Below are 12,513 nucleotides of genomic sequence, written 5' to 3' on the forward strand. Positions count from 1 at the left end.
CAATATGAGAATGACAAAACTTCATGACGGAGATGACGGGGTGTGAGTTTGGGAAAAATCACCATGGAAGGAAGTAGACATCAATCCTTCTAGGTAATAAAGAAAACAAGAGCACCGCATAACGGGTGCCAGGCTCGGCTATGGGCGCATTTTTGGATAAATGAAAGCTTGTCAGAATATTATTTTTTTAATTATTTTTTTTAAAGGTCACAGTGACCTTGACCTTTGACATAGTGACCCAAAAATGGGTGTGGCGTGTAGAACTCATCAAGGTGCATCTACATATTAAGTTTCAAAGTTGTAGGTGGAAGCAATTTAATTTTAGAGCCAATGTTCAAAACCTTAACAAAATGTTAAGGTTTTAGCATGACGCGGATGGCGACCTGGCTATGAAAATACCTCATTAACTCTTTCCTTCTCAGAAGCAATGTGAAAATGGCTATATGCAACCAGCATTTAACCACAAATGTCTATAAATAACTTGCAGTCTGTTCAGGTTTTATGCTGTATGCTGCTGATCAGTGCCTAAGATGAAGGCTTTAAAAGTTGAATGTAGTAAGAGAGGTGTTAAATTTAATTCAATTTTCTATGGGACTACAAATGCGTCAAAATGCGTATTGGAACAGAAAAGGTTAAGAACAACGTATACAACTTGTTTGGTATGGGGGGGGTGGTTTGGTTTGGTATTTACATGGAGGAATGCAACTGAAAGGAGAAAAAAATATCCTTCTTCATTTTGTTAACCCTTCAACCTTTTGCCTACCTTTATTTCACCAGTATGCCCCTCACAGCAAGAGAGCAGATCCTTCAGCAACAATTGGTACTTTGTAACCCTCTGGACTGGTTTGATGAGGTATGAGGCGACTGGTTCACTAAGCTGGTGCTTTTTCTGCATATCCTCAAAGAAAACGCCCGCATGGTCTAACAAGCATCTGATTGGAATCCGGTTTATTCTTGCAGTAGGTCACGTAAATGGAAAACCGCTCCGCCTGAAAATAACAATCGTTTAAATCCTTAGATCTTTCTTGCTATAGACAGTGAATCGCCTTCCAACACATGTTTGGAATTAAATGTGAAAATTTTCATGAGATCCACCCCTAAGATAAAGAGGAATTAAGAATACAAAATTTTGGGACTTTGTATTCTTGAGCAAAAATCAGAGAAAAGGAAATAACACTGCAAAAACTTGCCAAAGCCAATTTTCCATTCTTAGGTATCATCAACACATTAAGGTTGTTCATACTTGAAAGTCTGACCAAGATCCAATCTGTAGTTTGAAAAACATGCTTAAGAACATGCAGACAACCAGACGCACAGACAGAGGTACGACGTGACGTACAAATGCAATACCAAATGCCTCTGACTCTAACACAAATTTGCTGCATTTTACCTTAATATAGTTTAAAACAATTTATTATTGCTGGATTCAATCAAAAGCCTCAGGCTTATTGAAATGCTTTTGAGTCTGTTTCTTTGGGGAGATCTTAACCCTTTGCATGCTGGGAAATTTGTCGTCTGCTAAAATGTCGTCTGCTGAATTTCTAAAATAAGCATTTTCTTCGATTTTTTTTTCAAAGAATACTATCAGAATAGCAAATAGTTTGGATCCTGATGAGATGCCACGTTCTGTGGCGTCTCATCTGGATCCAAACTGTTTGCACAGGCCTTCAAAATTCGGTTCCCGCACTGAAAGAATTAAGAATAGTCCAACAGTGGGGATCAAGCTCCTGACCTCCCGGTAGCCAGGTAGACACCATATCAATTACACCATGGCAACCTTAATTTTATCTTACACAAAGCGTTTCACTTCATAAGCTTCTATGATAATAATCAGAGTTTAACGTTTTCTTCACTATAACAACACAGAAAGCTGTTGTCTTGGTATCCCTTAATGTTCGGGTTACACAAGCAGGAAATGAGTAAACCTCCAAAAATATTCTTTCTCTCAACTTAGTATTTGCTTATACAATATCCTTCCATGCATAAAATTAACATTAGCATAGCATCTGATATAATAACATTGTCCCTTCACATTTGACCAACATCATGCAAAAATGGGTCAAATGCCGTAAGCGGCTGCGTAGTTCCAGCAAGCCTGCTCAACACCCAGTCTGAACTGGACCTCTGCTGTCATGATCAGTAGCAGGTTGTAATTATCATGCTAGAGAAAATCTTAGTAGGAAAGGGGGGTAACTTCAGCATTAAGTTTTTCCTACAATAAAAATGACCCAAATTATTCCCCTTTATCAACTAAGACATTTCTATAAAATGATTGTTACAACTTTAAATTGTAAGAACATCATGCAAGTTTAAATGGACATTTATAAAAAGTGTATAAAAAGCTAGTTGAAGAAGTTTGTGTTTATGGAAAAACAGATGGACATACAAATGGACAGACCAATCATTACACTTACCCAAGTCACAAAGCAATGGCCAATGTCTTCAGGAATTGTCTCGTACTTTTCCAGTTCCTTCAGGAAAACACTGTAAATTAATAGAATTGTGACACATCCCTTAAACAATTGCGACACATTATACCCTTGAACAATTGTTACACATTATACCTTAAACAGAGAGCTTCAACATGATAGCAAGTTTGTTCACACATATAGCCAGAGTTTTCACTCAATAGAGTGATTTAATTTACAGAGTGGTTCCAATAAATAACAAGTTGTTTTTTTACTAACAAGTCTTTTCACTTTATAGGGAGTATTTCCACACAATAAAGAGCGATTACATCAAACGGGGAGTTTAATCACTTAAAAGAATGGTATCACTCATAGCAAGTGTTTCCACTCAATAACAGTGTTTCACGTAATAGATGGCGTTTTTATTCAAAAAGCGAGTGTTTCCACACATAAGCTTCTGTAAGCAACTCCTTAAAAAAAGACACTGCCTTTAATTAATGCTGAAGACCTCTTTGGAAGCAATGTCACTATTGATTTATTTGTCCATATGAATAATTCTTAGTTTAACATGAGATGTGTTTGTCAGAAACACCATGCCCCCTAATGTGCCGCTTTTTTATTTACCTTTGACCTTGAAGGATGACCTTGACCTTTCACCACTCAAAATGTGCAGCTCCATGAGATACACATGCATGCCAAATATCAAGTTGCTATGTTCAATATTTCAAAAGTTATTGCAAAACTTAACTGTAAGGTTAAAGTTTTGGGACAGAATGACATACAGACAGACAGGCCAAAAACAATAGACCCCCTCTTCTTCGAAGAAGGGGGCATACAAAATCAGTTGATGCCAAGGTAGAAATAAGATTAGGTGCTGTGGGTGTATTGATAGTGTTCAAACATTAAAATTTTGTAGAAAACAATAACTATGGTAGACAAAATGCGTTATTTTCAGTAAACTAAAAATAATGACCATCTTAATAAGTCCAAAAGTAGGTCATTGTCAAAATCAAAATGAGTTTAGGTACTGTGGGTAAATCTTTCTTTCAAAATTCTACTTCTCGTAAGTCCAGACATTATATGATTTCGATATTTTGTCAAAATAAATTTTAACTTGTGAATCCAAATATTCAATTATTTAAATAATAAAATGTACAAGACTATTCTCAAGCAATATGGTCCCCTACCAGTGAAACTCCACAATTTTCATTTTCATTCTTGACATAAGAACAAAATGAAATGGCGTGCATAATCCCCATATTGCCATCTATCTATGTTTCAAGTTTCATGAAAAAATATGAAGAACTTTTAAAGTTATTGCAGGATCCAGAAAAGTGTGACAGACAGACTCACAGACAGACAGACACACAGAGTGCAAACCATAAGTCTCCTCCAGTTTCACCGGTAGGGGACAATAACCCTTTCCCACTAAGAAGAAAAGTGACAAGAGCTGTCAGAGGACAGCGCGCTTGGCTATTCGAGTGCTTAAAAGTATAACGTAAGGCATCATGGGGAAATTGTTCATATTCAATTATTTATTAGACGATCTTTCTATAAAAAAAACAAACATTTTTTTATTTTTTTTTTTGGGGGGGGGGGGGGGGGGTTGAGAGGGGGCATAATGTGGGGTGTGGTCATTTATTAGACGATCTTTAAAAAAAACACAAGACTATTGCCAAGCAATATAGTCCCCTACCGGCTCCACCATTGTCAGAAATTCCACCATTGTCAGATTTTTTTTTTAATTTGTTGCCATAGCAACCAGAATTTTTGACGTAGGAACAAAATGAAATGACCTGCATAATGTCCATATTGCCATCTATCCATGTTTAAAGTTTCATGAAAAAATATTAATAGCTTTTAAAGTTATCGCAGGATCCAGAAAACCACCATTTTCAGCAGTTTTTCTAGTCTATTTGTTGCCATAGCAACCAGAATTTTTTATGTAGGAACAAAATGAAATGACGTGCATAATGTCCATATTGCCATCTACATGTTTCAAGTTTCATGAAAAATATTAAGAACTTTTAAAGTTATCGCAGGATCCGGAAAAGTGTGACAGACAGGCAGGCAGGCAGGCGGGCGGACGGGGCGAGCGGGCGGGCGGATGGGCAGGCGGGCAGGCAGGCAGGCAGGCAGACGTACAGAGCACAAAACATAACTACCCTCCGGTGAAAAAAGTAGGGGAAAAAAAAGGAAAAAAAAAATTGTGGGGGGTCGAGAGGGGGTATAATGTGGGGTGTGGTAATTTATTAGATGATGTTTAAAAAAAAATATTTTGGGGGGGGGGGGGGTAGGGGGGATGGGGGTGAGAGGGGGGTATAATGTGGGGTGTGGTCATTTATGAGATGATGTTTAACAAAAAAAAATTGGGGGGGGGGGGGGAGGTTGGGGGGGAGGGATTCTAGGTAGGGGCGTGGGGTATTGTTTGGTTGGAATCCATTGTGGTATTCAGTTAAGTGTTGTTTTGTCAATGTAATAATAAAATGTTATCATAAATAAAGAAGTTATGGAAATTTAAGCAAAATGTTCAATTGTCTATGTGTAAAAGCGGCCATAATTATGTCAAAATGCTTGATACAGTGGTCTGCTCTTGTTTATAGGTTGGGGTCATGTTGGTAAACAAGTATGCAACATATAAAACCAATATGTCAAAGGATATAGGAAATGTTTGGGGTAGTACGCAAACTTTAACATAGATTTATCAATAATATGCATATTCTAAGTATAATACGGGCAATAATTAAGACAAAATGCTTGATAGAGTTATCTGCTCTTGTTTAAAGGTTGGGGTGATGTTGGTAAACAAGTATGCAAAATATGAAAGCAATATGTCAAGGGACAATGAAAATAAATGGGGTAGTACGAAAACTTTCACATTTGCTGCATATTCTAAGTGGAAAAGGGGCCATAATTATGACAAAATGCTTGATAGAGTTGTCTGCTGTTGTTTATAGGTTGAGGTCATGTTGGTAAACATGTATGCAAAATATGAAAGCAATATGTCAAGGGACAATGAAATAATTGGGGTAGTACGAAAACTTTAACATTTGCACGCTAACGGCACGGCACGGAACGGAACGCCGACGCCGGGGTGAGTAGGATAGCTCCACTATATATATTCCATATATAATAGTCGAGCTAAAAATGGCTTTTTGCAAACAGCATACAACCAGAACAGCAAACGAGTAACTCACAGTCTGTTAAGGTTTATGTTGTTTGCTGCTCAACCGTATTTTAGGATTGAGAATAAAGTTTTTTAAACTTGAATTTTGTTTTCTAAGGGGCTACTAACACATATAAGAACGTATCTGAGTGGTAAAGGGTAAATCATCTTAAAACACAAAACCATACTTCTTGTGAAACTCATGAATCTCCTCCATGTTTCCAAAGATGACCTTGTGCTTGTTCTGAATCCCGGACGGCATGAAGTTGTCCGGGTCCTGCATTTCATTCTGGTAGCACTGAAAAAACGATGGTCGCAGGTTATTATATAAGCCACGATCTGGAAAAACTGGGCTGAATGAAATAGCATAAGGTGACAACCCAGAATAGTCTGGGAAAACTGGGCTGAATGAAATAGCGTAAGGTGACAACCCAGAATAGTCTGGGAAATTTGCACTTTCCGCCTAGACTTGATTTTCAGTAAGAATATACATTCTCTAAACAACATACCATAAAATTTAAAAATGTTATCCCTGATGAGTCTGTGCAGACTGCACATGCTAATCTGAGAAGACTTTTTATGTATTAGGCAATTTTGCCCCGAGCAAGCTAAAAATGGTTTTAATTACATTTGAAAATTAATCAATCCATAATCATCTGAGCTAAGACAACCTCAAGAGAGTGCTAATGAGGTTAAATTAGATTAAACAAGAAAATTCGTTGAATTGATATCCCCTGCCAATATGCTTTTCGACACAAAAATGTTATATTTGACACTCAAATAAGCTTTTTTTCAAAATACAAAGGGCCATAACTCTGTTATTAACAGATGATGTACAATGCCATTTGGCGTGCATCATTCCCTTATCCATATATATACTCATACCAAGTTTCAATGAAATCCCCCAAAGCACTTCCAAGATATGGCTCCAGACTGACAGAAAGACGGATGGAAAGACGGACGGAAAGACAGACGGACAACGCCAAAACAATATCCCTCCGCCGATGGCAGGGGATAATTAAAATTTTGCTCTGAATCCCGGACTACATGAAGTGGCCCAAGTTCTGCATCTCATTCTGGTAGCCATGCGACATGATATTTGCCGCCATATTCAGTCAAAAATGGGGCATCAACAAACAACATTTGGGACATTTGAGCTGGTAACCTTGATTTTATCATTTAGACATTCATATACACTAGTAATAAACTGATCTCAAAATCTCAATGTATTAAACTAATAAACAGTTTTATCAATTTAGTAATAAACAACAAGTATATAATTGTAAATTAATAACTTTCATTGTCTTTTGAGATTGACTGGGACAAAATTAGAACAAGACATTGGTCAGATATCTCAAAAGCAGAAACAATTACAATCTTTCAGAGGAATAACTAAACACTTATACATGTTTCATACAATCGTTACCTTTATACACATCTCCAAGTCTTTCACATACAATCGTTACCTTTATACACGTCTTCAAGTCTTTCACATACAATCGTTACCTTTATACACGTCTCCAAGTCTTTCACATACAATCGTTACCTTTATACATGTCTCCAAGTCTTTCACATACAATCATTACCTTTATACACGTCTCCAAGTCTTTCACATACAATCCTTACCTTTATACACGTCTCCAAGTCTTTCACATACAATTGTTACCTTTATACACGTCTCCAAGTCTTTCACATACAATCGTTACCTTTATACACGTCTCCAAGTCTTTCACATACAATCTTTACCTTTATACGCGTCTCCAAGTCTTTCACATACAATCGTTACCTTTATACACGTCTCCAAGTCTTTCACATACAATCGTTACCTTTATACACGTCTCCAAGTCTTTCACATACAATCGTTACCTTTATACACGTCTCCAAGTCTTTCACATACAATCGTTACCTTTAAACACGTCTCCAAGTCTTTCACATACAATCGTTACCTTTAAACATGTCTCCAAGTCTTTCACATATAATCGTTACCTTTATACATGTCTCCAGTCTTTCACATACAATCGTTACCTTTATACACGTCTCCAAGTCTTTCACATATGTCTCGTATAATCATTACCTTTATACACGTCCCTCAGTCTTTCACATACAATTGTTACCTTTATACACGTCTCCAAGTCTTTCACATACAATCGTTACCTTTATACACGTCTCCAAGTCTTTCACAAATGTTCTCTCCGTGTGAAGTAACTCTGCCATGATAAATCTGTCAACAAACAAACAATTCAATGACATGTTCAGTCTTTGTGCTTTTTCTATTTAATATTTTGTATATCAGCATTGTCGGCAGCTTGTTTATGTTTCTAAGACAAATAGAAGTCAAGATCTCTTTAAAAAATGCTTTCGGTAAATCCAATTGCACAAAAATGTGTACCACAATTTTTCCTAATTGATGCCAAATAAATAAAATTCAAAATTGATCACATGGCACTGCTTTTGTAATTTTTCATTCCAAAACAATCAATACAGGTTCAAATGTTGTACGTTGAAAATAGTGTACAAAGTAATTGTCTGAGACTAAATAACAGAGATGGATCGGGTCTGTAAACACATGAAAAAAACAGGATATGTTATAGTCTACTTCACCTACTCCCCTCTACAATTATTTAATTACATTAAAAATTTCAACATACCAATGCAAATGATAAACAAATTCTACAAATGACAAACCAACAATACAAACCATAAACTAATGCCATAAAAAAAAAACCAATGATGCAATTGACAACCCAATGATGCAAATGAAAAACCACAATACAAATGACAAACCAGTGTTGCAAATGACATACTAATGACAAAACACTGATTATTCAAATGAAAACCAATGATGCAAATGACAAACAAATAATACAAATGACAAAACAATGATGCAAATGACAAACCAATGATTCAAATGAAAACCAATGATACAAATGACAAACAAATAATACAAATGACAAAACAATGATGCAAATGACAAACCAATGATTGAAATGAAAACCAATGATGCAAATGACAAACAAATAATACAAATGACAAAACAATGATGCAAATGACAAACCAATGATTCAAATGAAAACCAATGATGCAAATGACAAACAAATAATATAAATGACAATACAATGATGCAAATGACAAACCAATGATGTAATTGACAAACTAATGATTCAAAATACAAATCATGGATACAAATGAGAAAGAAATGATACAAAAGACAACACAAGGACACAAATGACAAACCAATGATACAAAAGACAATCATACTCTCTCCTGCGTGCGGACCGCCTCTTCTCCTCCGTGAGCTCTTTGGGGGCCTGCTTGAAGACTTTCTCCTCCAGTGAAGAGTCACTGTGTCTCTGGGTGTCCTCCTCTTTCTGCGGCTGAAATACATGTGCAACAAAAAGTGAAAAATGGGCTTAATCACTATGGGTTTAATGCATGTGCATAAAGTTTTGACCCTGATTAGCCTGTGCACTCTGAGAAGCTCATCAGGGACAACACTATCTGCTTTTTCTTTTCTTTTTTTTGGGGGGGGGGGGTGTTTATAGAGTCTCTTCATTGCAAAAATCCAATTAAGATGGAATGTGATGTCCCTAATTAGCTTGTGAACTGAACAGGCTAATCTTGGATGATACTTTACGCAAATGCATGCAACACATGTTATACTGGGTAATTATACGATAAAAATAACAGCAAAAGCAGGAAACTGTCCTGGGATGAGTAATTGATAATGCTTAAGATTAAACCAATGAAACTGGTAATAAAGAAAAAGTCTTTTAAAATACTTTGTACTTGGCCAGTAAAATGGCTGAGTAATAGTAAAATTGCAAGGAATGGGGCAAGTGTTAGTCCAGTAAATAAAGTCAGTTAAAGGACCCAGTTAAAGGGCCAGCAATGGTGTCCAATCAAAAGGGCCACTTATTAAGCCCAATAAAAGATCCACTGAACGGCTCCTACTAAATGGCACCAGGACCCAGAAAATATAGCCGGTTATAGAGTGCAGAAAATGGGGCCAGCCAAAAGGGTCCCTCTCTCACCTCCTCCTCCTGGTGCACTCCTAGCGTCTGCTCCAGTTTCGTGCGGTACTTCTCCATTCGGGTTGAGAACTCCTTGTACCGCTTGTCAACCGCCGAACACCAGGCGCGGATGTTGTTGGCGTGCATGTTGCCCTTAGCAACGAACCCATCAGCCAATGAGAGAAGCAGCTTCACGTTCTCCTTGTTCTCCTGCAAGAAGGGAATAATAATTATTAAAGCTGCATTCTGGGAACACTTGGATTAAAGCATGTGAATAAAGTTTTAGAGATGACACTTGTCATGAAGGGATAGTCTCTTCTTAGCAAAAATCCAGTATATGGGGAAAGTGTCATACAAGATAAGCCTGAGCAGGCAATGAAAGGGATGATAATGAAAACATGAAGTTACTGTTGTTGTTGATGATGATTATGTTGTTGTTGATGATGATGATGATGATGATGAAGATGATCATGATGATGATGATGATGTTGTTGCTGCTGCTGCTGATGATGATAATGTTGATTTTGATGATTATAACAATGAGGCAGATGACAACAATAATGATGACCTACTCACCTTAGCCCGTGCCCTAAAGTCATGGTGCTCCTTGAGTAGTGCCTCGGTCTCTTGTTGAGTGCTGCCCAGTTTCTGGTGAGTGTTCAGGTACGACTCCCCGTAGTCTTTTATCCATTCCAAAACCTGTGAGTGAGGATTAAACAAAGGCGTTAACTCTTTCGGTGCTGGAACCAAATTTTAAAGGCGTTTGCAAACAGTTCAGATCCTGATCAGACACCACAAAACAGGATCAGGATCCAAACTGTTTGCTATTCTGATAGTATTCTTTGAAAAAAAATCGAAGACAAGAGCGCCATGATGGCCCTGAATCGCTCACCTGACTCATTAAGATCAGATGAAAACTATGACCTCTATTGTCTACACAATGTTTTTCTATGATTTGACCTAGTGACCTAGTTCCTGACTCTAGATGACCCAAATACAATCCCAATCCAGATTTCATCAAGATAAACATTCTGACCACAGTTCATAAATATTGGATGAAAACTGTGACCTCTATTGTCAACACAAGGTTTTTCTATTTATTTGACCTAGATTTTTACCCCAGATGACCCAAATACAATCCTACCCAGATTTCATCAAGAATTCTGACCAAATTTCATAAAGGTTGGATGAAAACTGTGATCTCTAATGTCTACACAAGGTTTTTCTATTATTTGACCTAGTGACCTAGTTTTTGACCCCAGATGACCCAAATAAAATCCCAACCCAGATTTCATCAAGATAAACATTCTGACCAAATTTCATAAAGATTGGATGAAAACTGTGACCTCTATTGTCTACAAAAGGTTGTTCTATTATTTGAACTAGTGACCTTGTTTTTGACCCCAGATGACCTAAATACAATCCCAAACCGGATTTCATCAAGATAAACATTTTGACCAAATTTCATCAAGATTGGATGCAAACTGTGACCTCTACTGTCTACACAAACAAATTGTTGACGGACGGACGCACGGACACACGCAGGCACGCACAACGGACGCCGGACATCACACGATCACATAAGCTCACCGTGTCACTTCATGACAGGTGACCTAAAAATATGTGTCGGAGATAAACATGAACAGTTGTGGTTAAAATCCCATAGAAACAAGGGCTGTTTGTAAAACATGCATGCCCCCCTATATGTGCTATAAGTTGTAGTAGAAGCCATTGTGTGAATACGTTTTTTGTCACTGCGAATGGTGGTGGTGGTGGTGGTGGTGATGGTGGTGTAGTAGTAGTAGTAGTAGTAGTAGTAGTAGTATTAGTAGTAGTAGTAGTAATAGTAGTTGTAGTAGTAGTAGTAGTAGTAGTAGTAGTAGTAGTAGTAGTAGTAGTAGTAGTAGTAGAAGTAGTAGTAGTAGTAGTAGTAGTAGTAGTAGAAGTAGTAGTAGTAGTAGTAGTAGTAGTAGTAGTAGTAGTGGTAGTAGTAGTAGTAGTAGTGGTAAAAGTAGTAGTAGTAGTGGCAGTAGTAGTGGTGGTGGTGGTGGTGGTGGTGGTGGTGGTGGTGGTTGTGGTGGTGGTGGTGGTGGTGGTGGTAGTACTGGTAGTAGTAGTACTAGTAGTAGTAGTAGAAGTAGTAGTAGTAGTAGTAGTAGTAGTAGTAGTAGTAGTAGTAGTAGTAGTAGTAGTAGTAGTAGTGGTAGTAGTAGTAGAAGTAGTAGTAGTAGTAGTAGTAGTAGTAGTAGTAGTAGTAGTAGTAGTAGTAGTAGTAGTAGTAGTAGTAGTAGCAGTAGCAGTAGCAGAAGCAGCAGCAGCATTACAAGACCAATACTTAAGAATGCTCAAATGGGAAAAGGTAACCTAGCACTGGCAGTAAATATGGGGCTCATTTACAGGTCAGATTTGGAATCTCTGCTGTAAAATGAGATTTTGAATGAATTAAAGGGAGGCAAATCTGTAATAAAAAGAACATGCATAAACCGTAGTTGTTTCCCTTGTTTGAACCATGCTAAATCCTTACAAGTTTGGAAAGAATTGGATGAAAAATTTGGACTTTATTGCATAAACACCATTTTCTCAATTCAAGGGGAGGTAATTCTGTACTTCATGGACCAATAATGCTCATTTTTTGTAGGGTTCGTGTCCTCATTGATATAAAGACACTGTGCAAATTTGGAAAGGATCGGACAAAAAATGTGGAAGATTTTTGAAAGTTTTCACAAAATAGGCAAAAACGAATAAACATGCAAAGTTCAACGAGCTCCTGCGGCCATGTTTTTTGACGAATCAAATTTCTTTGAACAACTTTTTCAGGGGAGCCTTCAAAGGTCATCCCTGTGAAATTTTTTGAAAATCTGATGAGCGGTTTCTGACAAGAAGATTTTTTAAGGTTTTTACCATATATGGTCATGGCGGCCAAATTGGT

General features: G+C 37.4%; 1 protein-coding gene across 1 annotated transcript in view; it reads right to left on the reverse strand.

Annotated features, from left to right (window-relative positions):
- The window catches only part of LOC127848151 (triple functional domain protein-like), a 336,129-nt gene that overhangs the window by 215,700 nt on the left and 107,916 nt on the right, over window positions 1-12,513 (reverse strand). Inside the window, 8 exon segments of the mRNA XM_052380451.1 lie at window positions 764-928; window positions 930-989; window positions 2,415-2,484; window positions 5,763-5,872; window positions 7,729-7,795; window positions 8,833-8,948; window positions 9,606-9,794; window positions 10,161-10,283. Coding sequence (XP_052236411.1) covers window positions 764-928; window positions 930-989; window positions 2,415-2,484; window positions 5,763-5,872; window positions 7,729-7,795; window positions 8,833-8,948; window positions 9,606-9,794; window positions 10,161-10,283 — 900 coding nt within the window.

Source organism: Dreissena polymorpha, chromosome 10 (genome assembly GCF_020536995.1).
Source record: "Dreissena polymorpha isolate Duluth1 chromosome 10, UMN_Dpol_1.0, whole genome shotgun sequence".
NCBI lineage: Eukaryota > Metazoa > Mollusca > Bivalvia > Myida > Dreissenidae > Dreissena > Dreissena polymorpha.